We start from the raw sequence: 16,901 nt of genomic DNA on the forward strand, positions 1-16,901 counted from the left end.
TTCAACTTGACCTTACGGTATCAGTATGACAAGAAATCATTATTCATTCCTCAACACTGTGAGTCACAGGGTATATCAATCATCTAGACCATTACTGCTCATTGTTCGAAGCAATCGTACTCTATCTTCAACTTTCCCTGGTACCTGCATATCTAACAGGTTGTCCCCCTTTACATGGTGCTACAGGTTTTCTAATCGGCATGAAAATGTCCAATATCTTGGCTTGTCCATAAGCCAGCAGGGAGGAAGATGTCCAATATACCAACATTGCGCTCGGCATCTGCAATGTAAGTGGAATAATCGCAAGAGCCACGACCTTCAACGAATTCATTAATCTTCTCATGAATACAGTTTTAGGTCTTCCCTGGCCACTGAGATTCAGTAGGATAGATCCGGAGAGCATGAAAGGAAGTATCAACACTGGATCTGGAATGAGAAGATTGGGAAACCACAATGCTCCTTCTGTCGCGAAGGATGGTTCTAATAGTAGAGAACCCAAGTCCAGGTCCGTGGAAGCTACAGACTCATTTGCATTAGTCGATATGAACATCGATTCGATCCATTTCAATAATCCATCGTGTGCGCCGCACATTTTTCGAATCGTCTCTACAGCGACCATCCAAATAGGTAATTGCACAAAGGGCAGGTAGTGTTTCCAAGTACCACAACTGTATCTAGAATAAAGTTCCTTCTTCTTCTTTTTCATTTTATCTTTAACAAACTGATTCGCCGCATCGGGCCCCAAGTGACCAACTTCTTGTATTGATTGTTTTCTGAATTGATGCTGCCATGCGTTCATGAGGGGCATTAGGTCCAGTTGTTTCTGCGCAGCTCGGCGTGAGTTAATACCGATGGGGAGGATGAGGATGGTCCGGATAGCTAAAGCAGTGAGAGGTAAAGTATAAGCCCATGGTAGGCCAGTAAAAGAGTGCAATCCTTCTAGAACTCCATGCGTAGCTATTAAAACGGAATCGAGAGACCGAGGTTGTGGTGAGGCATGGAATGATCGAAAGCTGGGAGGCAGTTGTAAGAAGACTTTTGGAAGTTTTGAGCTGGCGGAAGGGCGCATTAACGTGCGACTTGGCCGAGATAAAGTAGGCATCGTAACTCAATTGATCAGATGCCTTACTGAGAAGAGACAATTAATGCTCACGCATCGATCGATTTCTCAATATTCCAACATGATTTGAACATTTGATTTTCTCGGAGCAGAAAGTTCCCGTTCACATGTCATCCTTGAAAAAATGCCCGCATGTCGGTACAAGCGGACGCACACTCCACCGCCTGCACGTCACAGCCAGAAGTGACACAGTAACCCTGGAAAGTCTAGAGACAAACGTCGCTCCCCCTCACTTTTGTCCCAAATCTTTCTAAAAGTTATGGCGGAAACATGCAAAGCTCCGGATGGTAGTGATATGTGGACATTTGGACTGGATACCAAATCGACAATTTTCATAGCCTTGATTCTTGGTGCGACTCCCTTGATTGTTCTTTTAGGAGTCCCCAAGCTTGTGGGATATGTCGGACGCATCGTGGGGTTTTATTTGAGGCAAAAGACCGCAGGTAGGAAAGCTCAAGTTTTGGAAAGAGTAGCGCTTGATGAGAAGGAGTATAGGGAAAGTAGAGAAAAGAGGAGAGATAGTGATGATTGGGAGAATGTGGAATCTGATGTGACCAAAACTGGAGGGATTGGGGATAAGGAATGGGATGGGATTGTTGGATTCTTCCACCCTTTTTGGTACCCAGAGACCTTGCTTGAATTTGTTTTGGCTTCATTGGCTAACATTAATTTAGTAATGCTGGAGGAGGTGGTGAACGTGTTCTGTGGGCTGCAATTCTAGCAACTCAAAAAAGATGGCCCAATGCGAAATGCATCGTCTACACTGGAGATCATGATGTGGATAAGTCGCAGATTATTGCTAGAGTAAAGGTACAAACAGAATACCATTCTCATCGAATGTGCCAGCTAATTACGATAAACAGGATCGTTTCAACATTCAACTCCATCCACCAACGATTACCTTCCTTTATCTCACAACCAGACATTGGGTTTTGGCTTCGACTTGGCCTCATTTCACTCTTCTAGGACAATCGATTGGTTCCGTTATACTTGCATGGGATGCGTTCTCTCTAGTTGTGCCGGACATATTTGTGGATACAATGGGTTACGCATTTGCACTTGGATTTAGCAAGATTTTGTTTTCCGAAGTACCTACTGGAGCATACGTACATTATCCTACAATCTCGACAGATATGCTGGGATCCCTGGATCCTACATCCGCCACCGGAAAGGAAGGAGTGAATGCTGGAAAAGGGAAGGGACTGAGAGGAGAGGCAAAGAAGCTTTATTGGAACATATTTGCGCAATTTTACACCTGGGTCGGAGCATCTATAGATGTAGTTCTCACAAACTCAAATTGGACACTCGATCACATCACATCGCTATGGGGAGAATGGCGTCGCGACCTAAAGAAGCCTACCGCAACAGCAGTCTTTCCTCCGGTTGCCGTCGAAGAGCTCGAGGAGAAGATTACAGTAGACGCGGAATCAGAATCGAGACGTCTACCAGATCTTCTTTATATCGCTCAATTCCGTCCTGAAAAGAACCATCAACTAATTTTAAGCGCCTTTGCCGCCTTCAAAGCTACCAAATCTCGCGCAGCCGAAGGCTCAAAACTTATTCTCATTGGCAGCGTTCGCGACGACTCTGATTCAAAACGTGTATATCAATTACGGTTGTTAGCAAATGAATTACAGATTAAGGATGATGTTGAATTTCACTTGGATGCGCCTTGGCCGGATATTTTGAAGTGGTTAGGTAAAGCTAGCGTTGGGGTTAACGGAATGTGGAATGAGCATTTTGGAATTGGAGTTGTGGAGTATCAAGCAGCAGGATTAATCAGTGTTGTTCATGATAGCGGTGGTCCAAAGAGAGATATTGTTACCAAAATTGATGGTTTGCCTACAGGTTGTTTGCCTTTCTTCTTACCCCTTTCCACCTCGCTTGTTTATAGCGAAACTAATCCTTGAACACAGGCTTCCATGCATCAACGGTGGAACAATTTGCCGAAGGTTTCGAGAGCGCATTGTCCCTTCCACGCGAGGATAAAATAGCGATGAGGTTGAGGGCGAGAAAGTCAGCGCAAAGGTTTACAGAAGCCGAGTTTGCGAAGAAGTGGATTGTGGGTATGGAACAGCTAGTGGCGCTGAGGAGGAAATGGGAAGGCATCAGAAGAAAGCAATAAAGGGTGTATATTAAATCTGATTTATATAGGCGGATGCGTCGATGATGCGAGTGGGTAGATACATATGCAAATACATAGCAAATATCCAATACATAAGAGTTGTCACATTGTAAGGCAGGCGGTCTACTACCATTGCAAGTACTGTAGATATGGTTTGAACAGTTATCGACGACTAGGTCCTTGAGGATGTGGAATAATTCATTGAATGTGCTATTCTATTAAATCGCAAGTCTGGCAGCATCGATGCCATGCCGCCCATCTTTCTAGAAAAGTCTAGAGAAGTGCCCTGCCCTGACCTGTCTATCAATTCTATATTCTCCCCAAATGTCCAACCCAATATTCTATCCGCGTCCCCGTGTATTCTAGATCTTCGTTCTAATCCCCATGAGCTTCATAATAATAAGCTCAATACATCGTTAGCCGTGAAGGGAATTATGCAATTTAACCGCGCGTCGCGCACCTTTCTTCCTTCAAGCAAAAGGTGTATCCGAACTCTCCTAAATCTCTCAAAACCCAGACCCACCACTTCCCTTTTGTCTTGGTTCTCCTACCGCCTCCAACCATCCTCCAGTCTCTAACCCGTCATCTATCGATAAATCGCCCCAAACTCTAACGCCCTGTACCGCACTCTCTCTTCCACTTGACCACGTAACTTTGTGTCCTCTTTCCCTTAATCCTTCCTGTAGTTCTTCGCTATATCCTGGTTCTACGGTTGTTCTTTCTGGTAGTAGTTGATCGTGCATTCTAGGTTGCTTTAATGCTTCTTCGAGGGACATACCGTGGTCGATTATGTTGATGATGGTTTGGATGGTGGAGGTAGGGATCCGCGATCCGCCAGCTGCGCCGATGGAGAGGAAGTGGGAGCCGTTGGGGTGAGAGATGTGGATGGGAGAGATGGAACTCATAGGACGAGCACTAGAATTGGTGGTTAATCATTGGTGTTTACGCGGAAGATTAAATACGGGGAATAGTTGAGACTCACCCAGGACGAACATAGTTCATAGGGGAAGGAACGAAACCGAAAGAGTTGGGGACGCCAGGGATGGAGAAATCGTCCATTTCGTTGTTGAGGATTACCCCTGTGAAATTGTCAGCAAGATCCGAACTGTTTTTAAACGGAGATGAAGGAAGACGTGTGAACTTTGAAGTTTATAAAACTAAGAGAGGCAAGGGAGTCGTTAAACATAACATACCAGTCTCAGGAACCATGACAGCGGAACCGAAAAGTAGATTGATGGTAGAGGTTGATGTAATTGAAAGACCAGAAGCATCCGTAGCGACCATATGCGACGTCCCATGATTATTCTTAATATCCCACATTTCCGGATTATACCTTCCCACATCTTGTGTCTTATCGTCTAAAATCTTCCGTCTATTTGCACTTGCTGTCTCAGGTGAAATGATACTTTCTTCTAATCTATCCATCTCGGCAAAAATTGATGGGTCTCCCAGCTCCGAATGCGCGGCATATGAAAAGCGCATGGATTCATCGAGTCTATGTGTGTTCAAAAGTAAATCGGATGCCGTGTACATGTCGTATCCTTCAATGGTCTTGAGAATGCTCAGAGCTATGGAACCACCGGAAGGAGTACCAGTTGAGTGGAGAGTATAGCCTCGATAAGTGATATTGATTGGATTACGAATTTTTACTTCGTAATTTTGTAGATCGGCCAGGGTCATAATTCCGTTTGTGGACTTTATGGCTGCGATGGTTGCCTCTGCAATTTCTCCTTCGTAGAATGCCGATGCTCCCTTGTTAGCAATCTTCTCCAGCGTGTTGGCGAATCTTTTCCTTGTCATCGTATCACCCACTTTGAGGAGTGTGCCGTTCGGAGCGAAATCCGTAGCCCAATTTGGATCATCTTGGAGGAAGTTCCATCCAACTTGATTGTAAACAGCTTTCATATAGTAAACCGTATCCTCCGTCACTAGTTCTAATTAGAGATGTCCACAAAATCTCGGCAAAATTACGTACCAGGAAATCCATATCTGGCGACATGTACAGCAGGATTGCAAACAGCTTGCCAAGGTAGTTGCTGGTCAAAGTCAGTCAAGTTATCTCAAAACGGAAATACACATACCCCATATTTCTTGTGAAGATATTCAAGCCCTCTAAGATCACCTGGAACAGCAACGGCATTTCCACCAACAACCGCTTCTCTGGGTTCCCTTTTAAACATGTCTCGATATGCAGCAGCCGGAGCTGTCTCTCTATAGTCTATTTGTGTGTAAGCTAAGTGGAAATAAAATGGACCTCTCTTGAACCTGACCTATGGTTTCGAATTCTCCATCTTGGCTACGCACAAGCATAAAACCACCTCCGCCTATGCCACTATGATACATTCCTGAAATTTTGTAAGCTTACTACTGGCAGCCAAATCAAAGGACAGAAACTGCCTTACCAATGACTCCAACACAAAGACTAGTGCCAACCATAGCATCTGCGGCGTTACCCTGAAACATGTGATTAGTAATAAATCAACCACTGATAGGAAGTTACCTACACCTCGCTTGATGAGTTGCGCTCCTATATCACTACATGTCTTGCTTTCACTCGCTACTGCTCCAAGATTGCCAGTGTTTGGAACGATCGAAGAATTCACGTCACGTAGGATCCCAAGCATGAATACCCAGCAAAGCCAGGCTAAGTTTTTTCCGCCCATACTGTCTGAGTGTTATCCTAGGCCGCTTAGATTAGCATATGGTGACTCTAACTTCATTTCATGATGGTTTGCATACTCATCTAACTTGTAGTCCTCCTAATGATGTAAATTCTCAACCTCACAAAACAAACAGAGAGTGGCGAAGATAAGACTTAGTTGCTTGGAAGCTCCATCAAAAGGCGTGGGGAGCTGGGGTGGATGTTCCTACGTTTGATATTGTTGAAAAGGTCCCAACTTCTTACGAAAGCGAAAGTGATTCAAAATATTGGAATTCTAGCTCGGAGAATAAATCATCGAATAACAAAGGAGTGAAGTTCGACATGATTGCGAAATCCTGCTTTATCTCAGTCATAAACGGAGCTTATTTAGCTAGTGCCGGACAAGTCAGTCAAATCTCAAAGCAATTTGTTATCATTCGCAAAATAATTATGGACCCGGACAAAAGTAAAAGCCAGATAGCGGTTAACGCGTAAGATGGCGCTTGTGATTAGTTCTAAGCTTGATGATTGGCCAGCTTGTTGATACACAACATAATCAGGTGATCACGTGTCATCGCTCCTCAGTTTCCCGTCTTCTTATCAATTATTAATGTCTCATCTCATCCGAGTATATTGATGACTCCTGACACCTCAATCCCAACTCACCGTCGCACAAAACTACGCATTATCACCACCAAGAGGCAATGCCATACTCGCTCACTCGGTCACTCACTCTTGATTTCCAGAAACGACACAATATTCGAATATAGTTAACGTTATCGATAGGAAATATGGAATCTTGGGCAAGCGCAGATCGATTTTAGGCTGAAGATTTTCAATCAGAAACCATGTCACTTGCCAGCAGTCAGATCAAACTCATCACACCATCCCGCTGCTCGTCATAATCTTGGCCTGTGTAAGGCGACGGTCCGATTACCTATCAAATGGATATATATACCACGGACTGGAATTCGACATACTTGGAATCAAGTAGGACAAGATACTTAGAGGGCTTCTAAGGCGCATCACTCATGATCACTGATACTCAGGGGAAGCCTTGTAGAGTATTGTGTTTATGACGAGCACAAGAACATGTGGCTATCGAATAACCTACTGACATACTTAGATGTTAAATGCCTCTTTCAAGATGAGGCTGAGGTTAATATGATTGAAACAGTGGAACAATATGTCCCGTGAAAACATCACCCTTTTGAGAACACAGTATTCAGCTTGAATTCGAGAGCATGATAAGCTGAGTAACATTACTTTCAGCCCTGCAACGTCATGTCATCGCATAAAGACCTCCGGCAGAGGACTATTTATCATCATTCCGATAGCGGCTTTGTAGCTGATGCTTATTCAATCATCAGTCACGAGACTCAGGCTCAGGTTGTACCAGAGCTAGTTGAGTAATCATTGTGGAAAATACCTACGACCGGTGAGAAAAGTCCGTAAAAATCTAGCTGTTGAAGTTTGGGTGCTAGAGATTGAAGTAATACCCACTTTTTTTCTAGCAGCATCGGTTTAGAATGCGAAAAGGAGTCGAGAAGACTTACTCCAAATGTTCCGTGCCATGCTTCGTAAAGATGAAAAGGAAATGGAGAGTATATGCAAGAGAAGTCCTAGCTGGCTAGGTCAGCAAGTTTAACCTGTCTAAATCTCTGTTGCTCTTCTACTAAACTCATAGTAGGAGTGGTCATCAAAAAGATCCAACAACCGATACACAACTTATCAATATCACTGTGACATTCTTTGTTTTATACCCCAAACATATTGTTGTTTTGCTTTCACTAGATGGATGCACTCATTTCTCAGGTGCAGGTATCCACGTAACATCTCTAAAAAGCTTTGTGTTTGTTCTATCTTTTCTGCATCAATGAATAAATGTTTTGAGTCTGCAGTAGAATTGCCAGTCAGCCTCCAAAAAAAATCAAGATACGAAAGTGGAGTTCCACTGCCTTTGTACAGCTTGCTTGCATTCTTATTCCATCATGAGCTTCACACAGCTTGAGTGAATTTTCGAGATGTTTGAGATGTTTTTGCATTCTGCAACACAATTCAACATCTTGGGAAAAGTATAGAAGCTGACCATGTTTGTCTGCATTAGCCAAGCTCTATTGGACAATTTTGTAGGATTGGTGCATAGTTTGTCTCTCATGCAGAAGGAGAGGCAGTTTGTACTTATGTAGATAAAAGGGGGTACATCACAAAGAAAACTCATTTCCTCACCGTGCACTATCTTTGACCTCTATACTGTATGCTTGTGCACCATATCTATATCCAATCCTTTGATTTTGTCAAGCTCTGCAACATTATTTAAAGCTGGCCTTTTGTCGTGAAGTCCTGAGTGTGTAGAGAATATACAGATTTTTGTACCAGCCTTCTAAAACTTATACCTCTCACAATTCACATTATATGAAAAATGTCGAACTTTGACAATTTGAGTTATGCAGATGATCTTGCCAAGGAAAGTAACTTATACTTTGGTAGTATATTCCAGCAAATAATTCACGGTCTGAGGGAGCCTCAGGAATGAATGGCCTAATACCCCTCTTGCAACTACTGGTTTATTCATGAAATAATACACCAGAAAGGCTTAGCGTCGCTAAGCATCAGCCTTCGAGATAGTAGCCAGGGAGATGGGGGTTCTTTGAACTCCTAAGAAATCTTTCCACAGACACCGAAACCCCTTCAACCTGTACCTCGACTATCTTTGAACAGGCAAATGTAATTCTTCCATTCCCACTTCCATCTCTACTTCCACTTCGCCCTCACACAGCTTCCAGCGACTTTCAAGAAACAACCACATCTTGGAAAAAGTACACAGCTGCTCATCTACTCGAGATTACTGTATCCCATACAGTACACTCTTCGTCCACTGAGAGCTCTTAGAAGTTGCAACTACCGCCCAGAAAAAATCAGCAAGATGTCCTACAATAACACCAATAGGGAATACAACCCATTCTGGTACAACCAGTATCTTTCAGATCTGAATGCTAACTCGAATAACAATGTTGCAAACGGTAAGATTTAAGATCCGTCAATTTATCCTCTACTTCCTTCAACCCCCGAATATATGGTTGCTAACCGTATCCTGTAGGGCAACTACACACCACTGCGAGCAATCTTACGACTGCCACCTTTCTAACACCCATCGAAAATCAAGGAGAGCGGCCCATCGAAGAGAGCCAAAATTTAGAAGGCCTATCACGAGGATGGAAACCAAACTCGAGCGTACTTTCGAGCATACTTCCTCCTACATCTCTACCCCAGATGCCATCCTCCCCGAACCTCATCAGTCCAACTATGCAAGGTTTTGGTACAGAAGAATATGGAGTGCCTCCTAACGTGATGGGTTTAGGGATTCACCTAAGTCTTGGCCAGGCTTCTTCTTCCTTCATTGACTCAAATTTCGAACGCATTTCTGGCGATGGTAATTCTCTCACTCGACAGCAGGACATGTCAAGACATAACCTCATCGACAACTTTGGCTTAGATTCCACGAGGGCCCGCTTCCATAGGCGAACTCAATTGGCATATTCTCTTGATAACCATAATTCAGCTGGTGACAGTGGTATCCCTACAGATCGGCAATCATCGCACGATATTGGCAGTTCTTCCACTCAGTTTGCTAGTGGGCCCCAGGATGTTGAAGCTCCGCAACAAGAGTCAACGCTGCAACATGCACAATATCAATCTGATACTTCTAATGAGACACTAGCAGCTCAACATAGCCAAGCAACAGTGGCGCCTACTATGAGATCTGCAGGTAGCCGGAGGGTGACTGAAGCATTTCCATACGCAGCAAGAACTGCCATTGCCGTCACCGGCTTCTCCATGCAGCCAGCTTTTGATGCTATGCGTGGACCAACTCCACCAGTTGGATATGGTCACTCGACAACTTTTGGTAACTGGCAAATGGATGGTCAATCAATGGACTCAGCAGTTGACAGTGATGCTCCTGGTCCGCAGCCATCCAATGATGCTCATAATGCTTCTTCTGATACACCTGTTCAAGGTGCCGAAGATGTTCAAGGAGTACAACAGCAACAAGAATCTTCAGAACAGGCCGGGCATCATCAAAGTGCTTCTGCCAGCGTATCACCAATACATCAACAAAGCGTTGCATTGAAGGAAAGTACATCAAGAGCTACAGGTGGCCGGAGCTCCAGTGATACATCTCCCATCTTAGCCCGGGAGCTTACTGCTACCAATCGGTCACTTGGTGGTAATTATTCGGAGTCTCAGCAGGGGAGCCAAAGCCCAGGTGCCGAACAATCCGATCATGTTGGACAGCACCAACTTAGACGCTATGAAACTGCTTCTGAACATCATGGCAACCGACCAGATGTTGTATCTCACCCAACATTCGGATATCTTCAAGGCCCACGCCGAAATACTTTTCAGCAGCCTGATGATCAAATTTCACCGCTAGGTTTCGCAAGTGGTGGCACCAGACGCAGAGGGCCTGCAGAGAGACCAGCCTCCTTCCGTCCTCTTGCACCTGCTCCATCAACAGAAACATCACAACAGCTTACACAGCAAGGCAGGAAATCCAAACAACAATTTCAACATTCACCACATCATAGCGCACTGTCCACATCGTGGAATCAACCTACTCCTCCATGGCAAACTCCACAAGCTCAGAGTCACTCCCGGGCAAGCACCTCAAAAGAACCTTTCCATCGCACGCTTCCTAGTATATTAAGCCCCGCAGTCGCTTCTCTTGCCAATGTGGCCCCAGCAAATCAATTCATGGAATCAGTCTCCAATATGCATCTTTTAGACAAAATGGCATGTGTTGATGTATTAATGCGTTCCGATCTCTTGAGAGAATACTTGAAGCCACATCTCTTCGAAGAATACAATTTAGGTCGTGAGAAGGGCAAAAAGTATAGGGCGGCGACTCTTCACGGTTTGGACACGAATGCAAAGATTGACGAAACACAAAGAACGCATGAAGGCCAGAATCTGAAGCGAAAGCAAGAGTTCCAGGACAAGCAGATTAAGAATGAGTACCGCAGGAGAGAAAACGCTACCAGAATGACGGCGGGTGCTTATGAAGTTGCTGGGATGACTTCAAGCAGTGGCAAGCGTCCGCGCCAAGCATCTGGTTCTGATCATGATTCTCATTATGATGTTAGCGATGACCAATTCGACTCCAACGATGATTCTGAGGGTGATTCATTTGTTCCTCGCAACTCCCCAAAGAAGCCTCGAATTGCCGGACCTACACCTTCAGATCTCGTAAATAAATTCTGCAGCTTCGTGAACATTGGAAATCGAAACCCATTCTTCGATGATCCTATCCACTCGAAATTACGCAATCTCAATACGGTTCAACTTATAGATCCTGCACCAGAGTATGTGGAGCGAAATGGTGAGATCGCCGACACCAAGGTTGAACACTGGCGTGCCTGTGCTGGACAGGCTGCTGGTACGGTGCTGGAGCAAGGAAAGGCTTGCAAGAACTGCGTTGACCACATGGAGGATGGTTCTGTGCCATTTTCGAGCTGTGTAGTTATTGACGCTACGAAGCCAGCTGGGCAAGAGTTGGAGGGTGTTTGTATGAACTGCGTTTATCTTGGTAAGGATCAAGAGTGCAGTCTTCGACGTGTTGAGAGCGAGGAAATTGGACCTCAATAGATTTGAGGTCTATAGAGCTAGACAGCTGGGGAGAAGCTGCTCATTAAGGGCGAGAAACTTGGGTTCAATAGATTTGAGGTCTGCGGAGCTGGGAAATTGCTTGGAGTTCTTGCAAATTTCGTGAGGTGTGGGGTTGTGCTGTATTCACTTTCATTATCAGAATTCTTCGAAGAAGGCTTCGGATCTCGGCATTATCACAGCCGAAGGAAATGGGAATATCTTTAGGAATGTATGAGAGCCAGATATAAGAGCTACTGGTTCTGATGGTTCATCTCACCGTGCCTGTAAGCTGGGGGGAGTCTTGACGTCGACTTTTATTGAAATACCACCACTGCTATCTTCTTCTTTCAGAGTATCCGAAGATAGCACAGAGCAGTCTTCAACGACAGTTAGTGTGCAATTAGGAAAACATGGATGAGACTGTCTATTTGACTATCCAAAGCTCCTGATGAGTACTACCTCGGGAGGAATCACATACTGCTTTTATTTTATTATTTATAAATTTCCTTCATGGTTAGTTAAAAAAAAATGAATCAATCATTCTGATAAATATGTGCAAGTGAAAAAATATGTGCCTCGTGCCTCGTGCTGAAGTGATCATGTCATAGTGGTTCGATAGTTGTAAAACGGTCGAAAAAATAAACAAGTCTAGTGAAAATGAAAAATTAACGTAACAGAGATAAATTACGGCAACAATGATACTGCGGTTGTTGGCCGCTCTTGGAATAAGTGCTGCCCGTAATACTCCCCGAACTCCATTTGTGCTGGAATCATGCTTTGCATTAGCGGATGTTTCTTTAGCCCTAGGTATGGAAGATGTCGAGGAAATATCTCGTTCCATAACTATGGTAGTTTGATGGGATAGATGAGCTCGACCGCTTTGTTGTCGCTTCCGTTCGCCTTCTTTCCTCCCTTTATTCCCCTTATTATTTCCCTCCCTCCTTTCCCCCATCTGCTACATTTTTCTTTCACGGCAATACCTATGCACTACCGCTAGAGCATCCTCCCTTTTCCGTAATTCTCCGTAGCACCCGTATTCCTTTCCCCGTGCATCGCTCGAAGAATTTGTATAAATCCAAGGCCCAGAAACAAGCTCTCCTCAATTCTCCACCCCGCCGCTCCTCGTCTCACATAGTACAGCCTAAGGAGTGTAAAAACCACCTACTCCCCTAAATTCCCATCTTCTACTTCGATAAACGTATACGTATCAGACATCCATGGACTGAAGAATTTCAATATCCCTTTATACCCTAAGACCATAGAATAGTGCTCTCGCATTCCTCTCCGAAGCATCCTCATCCCACCACATGCATCTAAAGAGCTCGAGGAAATATCACTCTCATGGTGACCAACATCCCCAATTGCGACAGATAAGGCTATATATCTCATCTTACCTCGCTCTAACCTCATCACAGTACTCCCGTAATACATCGATAATCGCAAACGAGCCTTCAAAGTAATTAAACACTAAGAGTCCAAAACAGAATGTAGAATCTGCTGTATATACTAAAAACCCAAGCGGCCAAAAAAACAATAGGAAATTTCAGGCGTCAAAACGATAGATAATCAACAGTAACTTTCCAGCCGTACCGACTATCATATCAATCGCATTGCAAGCAAAAATCACAGTCATCAAATTAACCACCGTTTTCCCCCGCCAAAAAAAAAAAAAAAAGGAACACCCATTTCCAAAAACCCACCTCCCTCTCCTCATCTAAAAAAAGAATAGACAACACAGTGAATAAATAACACACAACCCACCACCGAAGTCAAAATAAGCTCATCACATCACATCCGCCCATCAACCCACAACCGGGTACCCAATAATCCCATCCTCCCACCGGCTAAAAATTAGCCGGACCCCCCTTGCCCATCGGCTAATTTTTCCACTTCCCCCATGTAAATCCACAGTAGCGAACCGGCTAATCCCCCACAAACCCCATTCAAAACGTCATTTCCTACCCGGTACGCGTATGATTTTTGCTCGATGAAAAGTGCCGGAGCGGATGGTATTGTGGTGGGTAGTCTCGGATTCCCACGCACGCAATCTGGAGGGGTTATGGTGTTTTTCTTCGTTTAATGGGAGGATTCGAGTGTGGAAAGGTTTAGAGTCATCAGTGGGTTGGATTCGGTAGTTTAGAGCTTCCACAGTATTGATGATGAGATGCTCAAATGGGAGTGGGAAATTTGAGAAAGGCCATATGGGTTGGTTTTCACGATTGTATGAATAAGATACGTTGGTACATGTGTATATTTATTTGGTTTTTTTGTGTGTAGATAAGCTACCCTACCTGAGAGGCAAGGTATACGTAATGGAGTTCTAGCTGTGACTTTGCCAGTAGCTATGTGGACAATGAAGCCGACACATTTCACTATCCGGAATCTATCCACGTTTCCAATCAATCATCCATCATAACAACCATCATTCATATCGTCAACCTCATGCCATTCCATCATCGTCTTCTCCCAACACATCCAGAAATATACCCATCCCAAGCAATAATATTAACCCCCCAACCATCATAACAACCTATAGCGCGAATTGAATCAAGCGCAAATGGGCGCAAACGCAAGCACGCAAAACGCAAGACCAAAAATGTATGAACAAATAGAAGTAGAAAAGTCATCTTTAGAAGACAATCAAGCTTCTGTGCCCACACCATCTTTGCGTTCAGCGCCTTTCCTGTCGCCGGCGTCCTTGTTGTACTTTTTCCATAGGGCGGCGATATCCTCTTTACTCTCATTCTTCTCCGTAATCAAATTCTTCAACCATTTGTTCTCAGTCTCTAATTGATTGATACGTCCTTCTAACGCAGCGACTTTATCACTCATAGCCTTTGCTGATTGTTCAAGAGCTTGTTCGCGTTGCTTCTTCTTGACACGAAAGCGGGCCGAAGCGGCGGTATTTCTTCGACGTTTGTCTTCCTCAGCAGCCAAACGTGATGCATCCTCGAAGTCAGGAGATCGTCCATCAGATACAGACTCTGCTTTGCGCTTTTCTCCTACCCGTGGAGAAACGAGGGCAGATGTAGGAGAACCGGCCGATGAAGGAGGTTGATAGATCTGATGGTTGGTTTGAATTGGATGAATTACCGGAGGCATGCCATCATGACTACCGAAATTGGTAGGATAGGTATTAAAATCAGAGAAGTTGAAATCAGCTGAATGGATCATTGTGATGTTAGCTTTCCCTGCTTTTTTGGAAGAAGAAATGCTCGACGAGAGGAATAAATGTGGAATTATATTTTAGATCTGCAGGTAGATTGCTCCAAGCGACGGCAAACGGGTACGAGAGACGAGGATGCCATCCGATACACACTAATGATCTCTGGAGAGACAAAAGAGTGGAGCAACCATTCATTATCCTGGTCATCAAGTGCGATACCACGTGATATGTCGCCATTGCTCGGTAATCGTGCGTGCTTACCAAGCGACACAATGAAAACGGTACAAAGGACAACTTTAGGAGACTTTGAGGAACGTTGCAGAGAAGTAATGCAAGAGGATAAGAGCTACAACTTCCTATGCGCAATAGCACGTGGATGTGTGCATGCTGAGGTATTGGCTGCACGTTGACCAGTAAGACTACTCAGCTAGAGAATTGATCATAGCAAACCATGTAAAAGGGTCCTAAATCAATATTTAATGTGATATGCACACTTGTGCTTCGAGACAAATGTGACTAACCTTCAACCACAAGATAGGGATGCCACATTGACCAAAGATATCGAGGGAAGGGAACACGAAGATAGATGAAGAGGGGAGAGAAGAGAAGAGAAGACAGAATAGACAGAAGTACAACGAAGTGACAGCATAACGGTAAAGACTCAGGGGGATCTCTAACCTGTAATGCCAAAATCCAAGTCCTTTAAATCCATGTCAACACTGTCCGCAGTAGATTGTGCTCCAACGCCATCAAAGTTTGGTGCCTGCAAATCTGTAGTGGTATTTTGATTCAAATCGAAGTCGAAGAATTGTGCGTTTGTGAACATGGCCAAATCATCGTCCACATTGAATGATTCCTGATTGGAATTTTGTAAATCTTGTGGTGTTGGGATTGCGTTCAAATTCGCGATGTATTCCGACACATTCGGACCCCGCCGACCATTGTATGCCATCGTGAAGGAGATATTCGAGGACGTTGAGGAAATTCGACAGCCCTTTGATTTTTATGATGTCGAAGTGGAAGTGGCAGATGGGACCATTCGATAGAAGGATTGGAAGGTTTAGAAGGGTGGGAGGTGGTTGAAAGGTCTACTCGAATTCTCTTCTTTGTTCTCCGAATTGCGCCCGATTCTGAAAAGGCAAACTGAACTGAAGTGGTTACCTCTTAGATTCGTGAATTGAATTGGTGATTGGTAGATGCTTTCCTAGGAGAAAACGTATGATGAATGATGAAGAGCCTGTTGATTAGTATGATCTGGGGAAGAATTGAAAGTTGAGAGGTTCCGAGTCGATTGTTGAGTTGAATGAAATTCCGGAGTGATTGTGGGGCTTTCAAATTGTTTGATTGACGGTTTTGCCCCACTCTGCAGTGGTTGATGACAAATGTCAATGGTAATTTTGTAAATCTGCTCATCAATCCAATCCACGAACAACAACTACTTGCAGACTGAAGGTGGGTGGTTCAGGAATAATAGTAATAATTATAGTAACAACTGCCGTTAGGGTCGTCTGCAAGGTGAGAACGTTAACTCCAGAATCTCGCCGAAGAAGTTTATGTAGGTAGGTGTGTTCGTCCACTGAGGTTGTGGAAATACTTTTACATTCAGTGCAAGTTGACGGTCTTGTGAATGTATATTGTGTAGCTGCCTCCCTGTACAGAGTATCTGCCTCTGCATCCGCGAAGGAATATTATGGTGGGGGTCTGCTAATTGTTCTCTTTGTACTCTATAAGGCGTGATTACCTAAATCTGTTGTATCTATTCACTCTTTCTACCCATTAATAAAAGGGAACCTCGGGTCCCGAGATCTATGAATGTTGGACCATCTGATTAGTGATTGGGTAAAGTAATAGATTGATTCACATTTGGTTATCATTGCTATCTTTCCATTCCCTTCGTTTTCCATTCACAATTTCTTTACTTTTCTTTCACACTTTTCCTATTGAGCAGCCATTGCTCAGTAGTAAACCGGAGTCATGGTGAGTCCATTTTGGGATAGATGATCCGTTTTCTTTGAGATCTCGAGCCTCTTTCTTGAGTCTTTCATTTGCCGTACAAATCTGGAGAGATTCAGATCCTTGGCATTCGGCTTAAATTCGGTTAGATGAGTATCAGACCGCTTCGTTGATTGGTAACATTATTGTGGCTAGAGTTTTTGGCTAGAGATTTTGGCCTAACCAGCCACACACAGCAGGCAGAAACCAG

General features: G+C 44.1%; 6 protein-coding genes across 6 annotated transcripts; 3 read left to right on the forward strand and 3 right to left on the reverse strand.

Moving 5' to 3' along the window:
• Nucleotides 1–127: 127 nt before the first annotated feature.
• On the reverse strand, nt 128–1,102 carry SS1G_10938 (hypothetical protein; the record flags this gene model as incomplete). Its single annotated transcript, XM_001588441.1, has 1 exon — nt 128–1,102. The coding sequence occupies one exon, from the start codon at nt 1,100–1,102 to the stop codon at nt 128–130; it is 975 nt and encodes a 324-aa protein (XP_001588491.1).
• A 277-nt stretch (nt 1,103–1,379) lies between these two features.
• On the forward strand, nt 1,380–3,303 carry SS1G_10939 (hypothetical protein; the record flags this gene model as incomplete). The annotated part of the gene is made up of 6 exons (XM_001588442.1): nt 1,380–1,470; nt 1,594–1,738; nt 1,795–1,930; nt 1,984–2,956; nt 3,037–3,186; nt 3,275–3,303. The coding sequence occupies 6 exons, from the start codon at nt 1,380–1,382 to the stop codon at nt 3,301–3,303; spliced, it is 1,524 nt and encodes a 507-aa protein (XP_001588492.1).
• A 448-nt stretch (nt 3,304–3,751) lies between these two features.
• Nucleotides 3,752–5,908, reverse strand: SS1G_10940 (hypothetical protein; the record flags this gene model as incomplete). Its single annotated transcript, XM_001588443.1, has 8 exons — nt 3,752–4,160; nt 4,228–4,324; nt 4,439–5,173; nt 5,221–5,281; nt 5,327–5,456; nt 5,500–5,590; nt 5,648–5,699; nt 5,750–5,908. The coding sequence occupies 8 exons, from the start codon at nt 5,906–5,908 to the stop codon at nt 3,752–3,754; spliced, it is 1,734 nt and encodes a 577-aa protein (XP_001588493.1).
• A 2,904-nt stretch (nt 5,909–8,812) lies between these two features.
• On the forward strand, nt 8,813–11,532 carry SS1G_10941 (predicted protein; the record flags this gene model as incomplete). Its single annotated transcript, XM_001588444.1, has 2 exons — nt 8,813–8,909; nt 8,987–11,532. 2 exons carry the CDS (start codon nt 8,813–8,815, stop codon nt 11,530–11,532), a joined length of 2,643 nt encoding a protein of 880 aa, XP_001588494.1.
• Nucleotides 11,533–12,227: 695 nt separating this feature from the next.
• On the forward strand, nt 12,228–12,992 carry SS1G_10942 (predicted protein; the record flags this gene model as incomplete). Its single annotated transcript, XM_001588445.1, has 2 exons — nt 12,228–12,380; nt 12,948–12,992. 2 exons carry the CDS (start codon nt 12,228–12,230, stop codon nt 12,990–12,992), a joined length of 198 nt encoding a protein of 65 aa, XP_001588495.1.
• A 1,180-nt stretch (nt 12,993–14,172) lies between these two features.
• SS1G_10943 (hypothetical protein) lies at nt 14,173–15,650 on the reverse strand (the record flags this gene model as incomplete). Its single annotated transcript, XM_001588446.1, has 2 exons — nt 14,173–14,693; nt 15,377–15,650. The coding sequence occupies 2 exons, from the start codon at nt 15,648–15,650 to the stop codon at nt 14,173–14,175; spliced, it is 795 nt and encodes a 264-aa protein (XP_001588496.1).
• Between the last annotated feature and the right edge of the window lie 1,251 nt (nt 15,651–16,901).

This window comes from Sclerotinia sclerotiorum, genomic scaffold (assembly GCF_000146945.2).
Source record: "Sclerotinia sclerotiorum 1980 UF-70 scaffold_16 genomic scaffold, whole genome shotgun sequence".
In the NCBI taxonomy this organism is placed as follows: Eukaryota; Fungi; Ascomycota; class Leotiomycetes; order Helotiales; family Sclerotiniaceae; genus Sclerotinia; species Sclerotinia sclerotiorum.